This window comes from Staurois parvus, unplaced genomic scaffold (assembly GCF_062004578.1).
Source record: "Staurois parvus isolate SC_StPar_1 unplaced genomic scaffold, SC_StPar_1.0 ptg000886l, whole genome shotgun sequence".
NCBI lineage: Eukaryota > Metazoa > Chordata > Amphibia > Anura > Ranidae > Staurois > Staurois parvus.
This window is the reverse complement of record NW_028318682.1, coordinates 2,748,892-2,761,335: the sequence shown is the minus strand read 5'-3', so window position 1 is coordinate 2,761,335 and position 12,444 is coordinate 2,748,892. Positions and strand designations below refer to the sequence as shown.

The following is a 12,444-nucleotide window of genomic DNA, read 5'->3' as shown; positions in this document are numbered from 1 at the left end:
AGATCATGGGATGCTGCAATATTTTTACGCTGCTAAAAAAAAGAATGACACCTCAATGCACCTTGCTGTTGTATGCATGACGCAACGCATTTTATCAAGGTTCCATTCGGCACAATTTTCATAAATGTGCTGTCCTAAATGCAACATGCAAAACGTGCATGCACTGTAGCATCGGCATGGGTGTGTTTGCAGGAAACTGCATTACATTTTAAGTTGGCATTAACAGCACCCCTGCACATTTGTTTTCACAGTGCCGTGTTTTGTGTGTGGCATGTCAGTCCAAGAACACGTACGATTGCATGCATTCCCACACGGATGTGAACTTGGCCTAACTAACACTTTTTTTCCTTTTTATAAGTGTGGAGGAAGATTAGTACCTCTTTTAGTACAAAACCTCTGTTTTGTACTTTACATCTCCTCTGTTTGTCCTGGTAACCCCTATAACAGAGAGAAAGTGATGGGAAATACAACCTTTTACGGTTGTCAGCAGATCGAAAAGCAAGGGGAAATCTTCCAATAGAAACTCCTGTTCAGGTGACAACCGTCTTAAGATTCCGTGTTTTTTTTTTTGGTTTTTTTTTGCGGCAATGGAACTGTTCAAATCACTGCGACTTCTAAAGTATTTTCACAATTTCTGTGCAGCTTCACTGCGACTTGCATTGGCATCTGTTAAATGAAGTTGCACAGATGTCAAGCCGCCCATGAAATCACACTGATAGTCAGCTTTCCATTTGTGCTGAGGTAGCACAACCTCAAAGCCACACAGGTGTGAACCAGGGCTTACTTTTGTGTCTCTGGGACAGGACCAAGAAGCAGAACTACTTTCACACTGATCAATATTTCGTCTGTGTCTTCAATATTTGAAAAGAATCTTGCGAGCCCAATATAAAAATTCCTGTTTGTTGGATCGCACACCTTTAACACATAACTACCAATGTGAGAACCGTGAAAATAAAATAAATAAGGTATTGCGCTCACAACACTTCCATCTGTGCATTTACACAAAGAAATGTGTATTATTGAACACTGATGACCATATTTGTAACTCTTATGGAATCATTTGAATGAACAATATACAATGAACAATATACATGAAACCGTGAAGAAATAATCTAATAAATGAAAATAAAATATATATGAATCTGTATAGTGATAATATCCCACAGTAACAGTGACTTTGTGTTGAAGAATCTTCAATATTATCAAATAAAAAAATAATATATATGATACTGTATAGTAATAATGTCCCACTCAAACAGTGAATTTGTGCTGTTGAATCTTCAATATATATAAAAAATGGTGACTGCTTGTGCCTCCTCCCTTAAGTGAAGATATGCGCTCACCTCATGAATAGCCTGCAATTAGGCTATTAACGCTTGCGGTTCACCTCCTTTGGAACCTACTAGTTTTAGAAACTCCTGTGTGAAAGATATCCATAGACTGCGACATGTGATGTAAAGAAAAGATCTCCTCTCATGGGGTGTCACTCCAGTATCTTCCTGGCTCCTTGCGGTTCTCCATAAGTAAGAAAAAATCTTGACATGGTGCTTTATCGTTTAAAAGTTTTAATTATGCTGACAGGTGGCACTCACATAAATTCGTATAGTGGCAGTACAAATATATTGCAAACCGCCGCTGGCTGCTGTTCATTCAAATGATTCCATAAGAGTTACAAATATGGTCATCAGTGTTCAATAATACACATTTCTTTGTGTAAATGCACAGATGGAAGTGTTGTGAGCGCAATACCTTATTTATTTTATTTTCAATATTTCGTCTGTGTTTGCCTTACCAAAAGCAGAAAAGAAATTGCATGACCATTAAATCCTGTGGAGCTCTTCACAACAGTCAGTTGCTTTTTTAAACGTCCTGCTTGCTGCATTTTTGGTGCGGTAAAAACCCCCCCACAAAAAACGCACCTCCCCATTGAAATGAATAGAAAATGCGGCAAAACGCACCTGCAGTTGCTTTTTTTGGTGCATTTTTGGAGTCGCATTTCCATTTTTTTTTTTCTTCACAGGTGCAAAATGCACTGGAAGCACACTTGCAATGAAGCAATATGAAAGCAGCCTTAAACAGAACACAACGGGAAAATAAACTGAGAGGAGTTAAAGCTGAGCTGAAAAAAAAAAAATATATATTTTCTACATATCTTGTGAAGTGTGTATTTCTCCCACATCTATGCAGTAATCCAGTGTGAAACTTTATCTCTGTGCAGGAACTTCCTGTAATAAAGGCCGCTTACTGCTTCTCTCTCTCCTTATATATATTTAAATGAGTTTTTTGGCTAAAAAAAGTTTTAGTTGACATATACTTTAGGATTTTTTGCATTGGTTTTTGTTTTTGGATTGGGTAACTGTTTTTTATGTTTGCACACTAGGTAGTTGATTTTTTTTCTGTCATTGTGTAACAGCCTGCCTGTATGAGGTACCAGCAGACAGCTACATTGACAGTCTGCAGAAGCCATGCATTGCACCTGCCATCTGCTGATTGTTGGTGCAATGCTTTCCAGGCTCCTACAAAAAAAAAAAAATAAAGTTGCAAAGTTTCCTACCTGCAAACAAATGTGCATATATTCAATTTTTAATTATTTATTTTTTTAAAGGTGAACTTAACCCTTAAAGTATCATCCCCCCCCCCTAATACTTACCTGAACCCTCACCAATCCAGCGCAGTGCCCGTCTGCAGCGGCTCTCTCCACTTCTCCGTTTTCACAGGCTTGGGTGAGAGCAGTGGGAGCCATAGGTTCCCGTTGCTGTAAGTCACATCCTGTGATGATGGAGTGTGGGTGAGTGTGAGTGTGGAGTGTGCTGAGTCTCGCCATTTGTGTCAATGAACACAGGCAGCGCGGTTCGGGATCGAGCACTTGGGGGTGTCATGTTAGGAAGTGGCCTCTCATGGTGGTACACAAAGAAGAGAAGGAGCCAGGAACGCTTGCTAGGGACCCGAGAAGAGGATGTTCAGGGTCACTCTGTGCAATTTAGTTGCACAGGGTAAGTAAGTATAAACCTGTTTTGTTTGTAAAATCTAAAAATGTTTTTTTTTTTTTTTAAATCACTTTAAACTGATCAGCTCTGCCCTGTTGTGTACTGCTATCATGTAAGATCTATTCTTATGTCTGAACAACATTGGAGCTTATTGGTGGACAAATGTAGTTTGAGATGCATTCCGCTTGCATTTGACAACTGTTTGAGCCGCTACAAAGAATACTCTGAGTTCATTGACAGGAGCGTTTGACCAGCTTAGAGCAACTGACCTGCAGTTGCGTCATCAATCTGCTTTATGCATCATTTTTATTCCTTTTTGACTTGTATAGGTAGATATGATGTGAACAAAACTCAACCAAACAGCTTCTTACCTCTGATCACAGGAAGGTCGTGTTCACATCAACTTGGAGACAGAAGTCTGTTTAGCATTTCTTCAATCGTTTTCTGAAGTAGGTTTCTGTAGTTGCAACCTCTGTTTTCTTTCATGACAGATTTAATTGTATATAGAGGTTCTGGACAGCTGGGTTTAGGAGAATCTAAAAGTATTTTTGTGCTGGCTTTCCTCCACTGTTCAGTGTCTTTGTTGGGCAGTCAGCCCTGTCATCCATCCAACACGCTTGAGTAAGTTAAAGTAAAACGAAAACATGATGTGGTTGTAAAACTGCTGAGAGTTTTGAAAGTGTGTGTGTGTGTGTGTGTGTGTGTGTGTGTGTGTGTGTGTGTGTGTGTGTAGAATGCAGCACTTGATTACTACTCTAGTTTATTGCACAACGAAATGAAGACATTGAGGACAAAGACAGAATCTGTGTGCATGCAACTAGCTTCGGGAGTAAGGACAAGAGAGGGTATTGCTTAATGGCTTCCAGACAATAACCACTCGCCTAGCAGGCACTTTTACCCCCTTTCTGCCCAGCCCAATTTTCAGCTTTCAGTGCTGTTGCACTTTGAATAACAATTGCGCGGTCATGCAACACTGTACCTGTATTTGGTGGTTTTAAGTAATCTTAAGGCCTACAAAGTGCATTTTTAAAAGAGAAAAATAGCCAAAGCTTTTTTTTTTTTTTACCAAATTCTTCTTCTGGGCCACAGGGATGCACTTTTTTTTTTCTTTCCTGTGACCCAAATTCAGCTGACAGTGGGCTAAAATCTGCTGTCAGCTGATGTCACAGAATTGGTCCAATAATGTCAGGATCCACCCAGATGCCTGAATTGCAGCTTGCTCTGCTTCTGAGTGAGCCACTGAAAGCTTGATAGTCGCCACTCTCTGGTCAGTGAAGACCAGGGACTGAGCGATTAGTGGTCATAGGATTGCTAATTTCTTGGTCTTAGAGCTGACAGGGTCAGCTGTTGCATTGTACTAATGTTGCAGCGATATATTATTATTCAGTATTTATAAAGCGCCAATGGTTCACTCAGCGCTGTACATTACAAAGGGGGACAGAACATGTGACAGAACAATACCAATACAATGCAAAACATGAGGGGATTGAGGGCCCTGCTCTTTCGAGCTTACAATCTAGGAGGGAGGGGATGGTGGCACAGGAGGAGATAGCTGTGGGGGATGGAGTGGTAGGAAGAGTGGAGGAGGTCGGCAAGTTAGCAGGGGGTGGGGTAGGCTTCCCTGAAGAGATGGGTTTTCAGGGTGGGCCTAAAGGAGAGGAGAGTAGGTGATAATCTGATGGGTTGGGGCAGGGAGTTCCAGAGGATGGGTGACACCCTGGAGAAGTCCTGGAGGCGGGCATAAGAGGAGGAGACCAGGGAACTAGAGAGAAGGAGGTCTTGTGAGGAGCGGAGTGTGCGTGCTGGGCAGTACTTGGATATTAGGTCAGTGATGTAGTTCGGGGCAGTATGGTGGACAGCTTTGTACGTCAGTGTTAGGATTTTGAATTTGATCCGTTGCGCAATCGGAAGCCAGTGGAGGGATTGGCAGAGGGGGGTGGCGGAGATGGACCGGTTGGAAAGGTGAATGAGTCTGGCAGCCGTATTCAGGATCGACTGAAGCGGGGATAGCCAGCGGCGAGGCAGGCCAGTGAGGAGGGAGTTGCAGTAGTTGAGTCGTGATATGATGAGGGAGTGGATGAGCTGTTTAGTGGTTTCTGGGGTTAGGAACGTGCGGATTTTGGCGATGTTGCGGAGGTGGAGTCTGCATGAGTTTGTTAAAGATTGGACTTGGGGCTGGAAGGATAGGTTGGAGTCCAGAATGACACCAAGTACTCTGGCCTGCGGGGCGGGTTTGATGGTGGCGTTGTTGGATGTAACAGAGAAGTCAATGGGGGGTGGTGTCCGGGCTGGGGGGAAGACAAGAAACTCGGTTTTGGAGAGGTTCAGGTGAGTATATATAGGTGAGTATGCATGTATATTTTATTGTTGTCCCACACTTACACAATATGTCTTGTACAGGGTTAGATGAACAAGTAATATGGTAAAGTGTTGCACTCTATCTTTTGTGTTTATTTGGATAATAATGTCCTATTCAATGGATAGCTTCTAATAGAACACATTTTTCCCTTGTATTTTATATTCTTATCGTGTTGTACACATCGGCAGTTTGTGGTTTCAGACCTTGTGTCCATTTTTGTGTTCCCCCAACATGGGTAGCTCTATAGAAGGCACGTTGTAGCATGCAGTATACTCAGCATCAGAACGCAACACAATTCTTGGTATTGAAATTGTGTCAATAACACTGGGAATTTGTTCTTGTATGACATCTATTCTCTTTGCCTGGCAGTCCTCAAAAACCACAACACGTCAAAAGAAAAGTTTATTCTATGATGAACTGGATGGACTTGTGTTTTTTTCTTTTTTTTTTTTTCCTTCAACCAGATTAACTATCTAACTATATGAAAGCGCGTCCAATAAGAAGTGTGTGTTCAAAATGTACTTTATTGGTTCATTGTGTGTGTTTGTGTATGTGTGCGTTTCTTATCAGAATTGGGATATTGCTACCATTGTTGGAATCTTCATTCAGTGTCTTCCACTGTGTAGTTGGACTTGTTACAGGACTGAAAACAATAACTGCAAGGATAGTTGTATTTTTTCCTTTTCTCCAATGCTGTGGAATTAATGGTAAAGCTACTGTTTTGTTTGGTGAAACATTTTCTTGATGTAATTTGTACTTTTGACGGCTTTCTGTGGATAGTTTGTGGTGGTGTTTTTTTTATATCTGTGGTTCCTATATGATCTTTAGAAAGGCTTCTTTGATTAGTAGACAGCCACTGATGTGTCAAGATGAAGACATTTTATCAGAATATTTGTCTTTACAGACCGACACCTGTGGTGATTCTAGCTTGAGTGAAAGCCATGCATCTCCTCCAGCCAAACGTTCTTGCAAACATGTCGAGCCTGTCCGCAAGGAGAGCCCAAAAACCCATGCCAGCAAGCAGCGGGAGGGATGGAGTATGTCAACCAGAAGATCCAGGTAAATATTCCACCTTCAAATATCCAGCCTGTGTTGTGTGTTTGTCAATAGTGTCCTCTGTTTATGACTGCTGTAATACTTTTAAAATGTCCACCTATGTAGTCTAACCAATACTGTATCAAAATGATGCTGTGGAACTGGAAATATGATGTTAAGAAGAGGTGCCACGATATGGTTTTCATGTTTTAGTACATACAAAATGGTGTTTTTGTTTATAATTAAGAGCTGTGAAAATGTGAGACCTCTATGGGGGCTGGCTCAAAAAAAACAAAAGGCAAAAAAAAAAAAAAAAAAGAAATCAAGTAGTTGCAATCACACACATATCCAAGAGGCAGTGCTCAGCAAAGCATTAAGTACATATGATCTAAAATGAGCACCACTCACGGGACTTGAAAGGTAAACACACAATGATAAGGTTTTTTCAATGTTTTGAAGAGGCACAAGCTCTTCTTCCTCTGGGAGGAAATTTACATTCAAGAATGTTGCCTAAATTGCCGTTGGGACAGGATTGTTTTCTGTGTTAAAAAGCATTTCTGTGGGTTATCTAAACATTAATATACAATTCCCAGATTAAACCTAACTAGTCTTAAAACAGAACTTCACCCAAAAGGGCAAGTTCCACTTGTTTGCCTCCCTCCCCCCTCCACTGTAACATTTGGCACATTTTGGGGGGAGCAGGTACCTGGTTTTTACAGGTACTTGCTTCCACTTCTGATCGTGAACTGAGCCCCACTCCTTCCCCTGCAGTTTTCTGGGACTCTTCACAGATCCCAGAAGACTGTAGAACCATTCACAAAGTGCAGTGCACTTCACGCATGCGCAGTAGGAAAACAGCTGTGAAGCCGCAAGGCTTCACTTCTGGTTTCCCTTACTGAAGATGCTGGCACCTGCACCCGAAGCCAATTGAAGAATCTGCTCAGGTGAGGACCAGGGGCGGACTGACCATTTGAAAACTCGGGCACTGAGATGCCCCTGGTACCTTTTTCATAGGCTTTTTTGAGTTTGGGCAAGGACACAGGGGCCCCATGATCCCCTATTGCCCGGGGGCCCCATGAGTTGTCAGTCCGCCCCTGGTGAGGACATATATGGACACTTACCTGTCCAGGGATCCAGCTGTTAAAAGTAAGCAGCTATAGTATTTGTAGCTGTTAACTTTTAATTTTTTGGGGGGAGCCTGGAGCTCCACTTTAAAGTGATAGTAAATCCTCAACTTGTAAAACAATCCATTCAGTTTAAAATAGAAATGAAAGACAAAACATTTCTGTATAGTTTAAAAAAAAAAAACCCCATTATAAATACTTTTTTTTTCCCCCCCATTTTTATACGTGATCACATACCCTCAATTCTCAGCTGCACAGAGAGCTGGGGGAGGAGAAACAGCAGAACACTGATCGTCCCAGTGAATGACTGTGTGGGGGGTAGGGAACGGGTGTCAGGACAAGTCTGATCTTTGGAGGCAAGTAAGCTGAATTCCAAGCATAGCTAGAGAACTGACCACGTTGTGCTGTCATGCCTAGTGTGGTCAATTTTTAATAGGAAAGCAGAGGGACTAGCAGAAAAACCAGGGAGTTTTACACAAAGGAAGCAATACAGAAAGAACTGGATACTTTTTTTTTTTTTATATACAAGTACCCGGTACTGCAGGCACATATCAGTAATATGAAATGTTTGGGGTACAGAGCTTACTTTTTAAGCCTGGTAAACAATATATCAGACAAATGATCATCCTTTTTTTTTTTTTTTTCTTCTTGCATGCTAATCTTGCGTCAACAATTAATAATTACTAGAGTTATAAAGACAAAATACAACTTCCCCTGATGATGTGAGCCCCCGCTTCTCATTAAAGATTGGCACCTTTGGGGAGCGGGGGGGGGGGGGCGCGGGTGGTTGGTGTGGAGTGGAGCATGTACCCGCTCCCACTTCTGCTGCGATCACCTAGGCGTTCAGAAGCGGAAGTTGTCCTCCTACCCTCCTTCCCCGTAGTCTTCTGGGACAAGTGACAGGTCCCAGAAGACTACAGGGCCATTCAGGAAGCCCAGTGCTACTCGTGCATGCGCAGTGGGCACCCGGCTGTGAAGTCGCAAGCTGTCACAGCTGGGTGCCCACACTGAAGATGCCGACGCCTGGAACATCAGACAGCTGGTGAAACAGGCCGCGGGGAGGACACCGTAGGATTGTGGGACAGGTAAGTGGCTGTTTTTTAAAAGTCAGGAGCTACAGTCTTTGTAGCTGCTGACTTTTATTTTTTTTACAGTGTGAGTGGAACTCCGCTTTAATGCAATCCTTGCATTAAAGTATCTCCCCCTCACCCCCCATACACTTAGCCGAGCCCTTACTTGATCCAGCTCTGTGCCCATCTGCAGCTCTTCTGTTCCCTCACTCCCCGGTCTTTCAGGCTTTGCTGTCAATCAAAGGCAGTGTTGATGAAGCGGGGTGTGAGAATAAGTCCTGCTGTCTGTCAATAGGTGCAGGCAGTGAGGCTGAGGAGTGAGCCTACACAAATGCCCCCATAAAAAGGGGCAGTCGCAGGAGTAGAGGAGCCAGGATTGCTGGAACCCAAGAAGGGGAGGATCGGATCAGAGCAGGTAAGTATAAACCTGTTTAACTTTTTTTACAAAAACAATGTAGGCATTTACATCCAGTTTTAAGAATTGGAAAAAAAATTGAGATTCTGCATCCTAGCACTGAATGTCCAAGATAATACAGTCCAGGGAATTTATAAAGGATGTCATAGACGCTCTTTAAAATTCCATTCTGGCACAGCCTTAAAAGTGTTGGTGCTTGGAACCCATTCATGTACCTGTCACAAACAGGCAAGTGAATCTGTCCCTGTCTGCACTGAGGTCAGAGTGTGCACACTGCACTCTCCCCAGCCACTGCATCCATCTCACTGACAGTCACATGGCTGAGGAGTTTTGTGCTGAGTGGGGCAAGCCTAATGGGGGACCCGAGAGACTAGTTCCCCATCAAGTTAGCCTTACTTTTGGTACACTGCACTGTAGTGGGCGGATTCATAGTCCCTAATCAGTTCAATGGTGGATTTTGAATCCACCCACTACTGTGCACTGTCAATCAGAGTAAACTGGTCCTGGTTTGGAGCTGGTCTCTCAATTCCCCATCAGGCTTGCACATACTTTGACAAGCCAAATCCTGAACATGTGCATTACCAAACTTGGGTAATGACTTCATCTGTATCCCCATTTGCATTCAGTTGAGATTCCCTGGCCAACAGTTGTGCGGGAAGCTGTCATGTACTGTACATGACACCTTCCCAACTCTTTATGCCAGCTCAGAGCTGGTCTTGATTACCTCCAGCTTCCTAATTTGAGAACTGGGGGTAATTCTGCCATAGAGTTGTGATAATAACAACTGTCTTAAAGGATAAGTTCACCTTTGGAACATGTTACTTGTTCTACCCGTTTTTAGGATTGAACATGTAACATTCCAGCATTTGCAACTTCTCCAACTGATCCCTCTCTCCCTGTGACAGCAGTCGGGGGGTCCTCTCCCTGCACCCTGCACTTTAGGCCACATTTGCACAGGAGTTTAGCCACAGTACGAATGGTTGCTGCAGAAATCTGCTGATTCCTGCTACTTTTGACAGGTGAGTGGTTAGCTGTGCATAGCTCCGAGCCTGTACACTTCAATGACCGTAAAATGCTTGTCTTTAGAAATCCTTCCCAGTGACACTTGCACTATGGTTTCCATGTCAATTAATTTTCTGTTTTCTTACATTTCAGGTTATTATCTCAGTCTGGTGCTACTTTACAGAATAGCCACAGTAGTTTAGGTAAGTATTATCCTTTAAAAACCAAATTGTAAAGAAGTTCACCCTTGGGAACATGTTACTTTTTTTTTTTTTTTATAGGATGTAACATGTTTCCATAGCTGCAGCTGCTGCCTCCCCTCCCTCTGACAGATAGTCAGACGTCTCCCTGTACTACCTGTCAAATTTGAAACCAGCGTGGCCCTGTAGGGCTCTGCCCACACGGCTGCATCATTCATTCACGGACTTCTGTGAATGAATGAACTGCAAGTACCGACAACCTTTGCAGCTGTCAGTTTTGTCGTTTTCAATGAACTACCACGGTGCTGTGGAATGCCGTGATGGTTCATTGATTCTTCCTGTTAGAATATCTGCTTGCTCATACATTGTCAGATCTGCAGGGGACCTGCATGGCATCAGCGATCTACTGATTGCTGGTGCAATGTTTTCCATGCTCCTGTAGATAAAAATAATGCAAAAAGATTGCATTTATTATTTTTGCCTAAAAGGTGAACTTCTCTTTTAAGCCCTTTTATGACTGCTGTTGATATCTGCTATAGTCCATCTCATTCTGTTATACTGTAAAGGAGCCTTTGGAATTCCGTGTTTTGGAACTTTCCATTGCCACTGTGTTTTTCCAAAGGCTTTTCTGAGTGCTGCAGTTACTGATTTCACATGTGGTGCCACCTGCTGGGACATACAAGCTTGTGGAAGACCCAGTGCCCAGCGCTACCAAAACTATTAAGCAGGGTGACCCTATAAAGTTTTACATTGATTCTTTGTGGCCTAAAGAGGGCTGCACATGGTTGGAGACAACTGTGAGTGTCCTCTGATGTATCTATTAGCTAGGATGCAAGGTTCTTTCCTCAACTATGGGTTTTTGAGGGTCTGGCTGTTAAGCCAGCCATAGATGGTTTGAATGTCAGCCAGTTCAGCAGGGAATGGCTGAGATTTCAAACGTCTATGTGCAGGCCGATTGTACCCAATTCGTTTGTTGTATGACTTGGGTGCTTCCAGCGGGTCAGATTTTTCAAGCGATTATTGCCAGTGGCTATAGCTACTAGCAATAATTTCTGTGTTCTTCTGGCAGGACACAATATCACAATAGCTCCACGGGAAGGATTCCCCAATCAGCACTGAATATGTTGATGGGGTAATTGAGCAATTTTCTGGTTGTAGAAAAGAGAATTGCATAGTCTATGGTCTGCCTATTGAGCGGACTGGAGATGCTGGGCTGCTAGTGCAAATACTTACCGTAAGTTACTATTATTTTTTTTTTCTTTTTTTTTTAAATTAGCTCTTAAAAGCCACCCCCGCCGTGTTGAGAAAGATGGAAATGGGGACCGCCCTTGCATCAATGGGGACCGAGCAGTCAGGAGGAGCTGCAGGTCCAAAAGTACCAGATTTGAAACGTTAAACCAGAGCCTGCTGTTTGATCAGCTTGTAAACAGGTAAGTGTGACAGCTTTCTGGTGGTGAACGAGCAAGTGCGACTGCCCCCTAGCTTTGAAATTACTTCTGCTCACTTGTGCTGCGTAGAGGATTATGACTGTTCTGATAAATTGTGTTATTCCAGGTTTCCTGTGACCATTCACTCATGAGCCAAGCATTCTGTGATCAGGTTGTCATAAAAACAATACCAAACTGGCCATCTGTTCTAGAATTAGCTGTAGGTTACACAGCATTACATATTTAGGCTGGTTTATTTAAATACCTAATCATGCGCAACTGAAATTTAAAATAGGATTTTGGCTGGCATATAGATTTGTATTTAAAGTGGGTGTAAAGCCATAATTTGTTTTCTTAAAATAATAAACATGATTATCTGCTGTCTGCAGTGGTATAGTGGGAGAGGCCCCTTACCTTCTCTTTTGGGGTCCCCCGCAGGGCATCCACTCTCCTGCCCTTGTTGGTGACCTGGAATCGACATTGAAAACTTCAATTGCAGTTCCCTGTCAGTGTCCCTGGCCATCAAGGCTGTGAAAAAAAAATCTAATGCCAACCTCCTCCACTCTTCCTACCACTCCATCCCCCACAGCTATCTCCTCCTGTGCCACCATCCCCTCCCTCCTAGATTGTAAGCTCGAAAAAGCAGGGCCCTCAATCCCCTCATGTTTTGCATTGTATTGGTATTGTTCTGTCACATGTTCTGTCCCCCTTTGTAATGTACAGCGCTGAGCGAACTATTGGCGCTTTATAAATACTGTATAATAATAATAATAATGCAGTGTGATCTGTACTGCATTAGTTTCAGTGGAGCACAGGAAAGACATC

At 42.9% G+C, this 12,444-nt stretch overlaps 1 protein-coding gene across 4 annotated transcripts in view; it reads left to right on the top strand.

The window, feature by feature from the left end:
* Positions 1-12,444, top strand: part of ATAD2B (ATPase family AAA domain containing 2B) — a 193,373-nt gene that overhangs the window by 28,412 nt on the left and 152,517 nt on the right. For all 4 annotated transcript variants that reach the window (XM_089656093.1, XM_089656092.1, XM_089656091.1 and 1 more), the window contains exons 2-4: positions 6,251-6,405; positions 10,146-10,195; positions 11,469-11,622. In XM_089656093.1, coding sequence (XP_089512219.1) covers positions 6,251-6,405; positions 10,146-10,195; positions 11,469-11,622 — 359 coding nt within the window. The remainder of the gene's footprint in view (positions 1-6,250; positions 6,406-10,145; positions 10,196-11,468; positions 11,623-12,444) is intronic.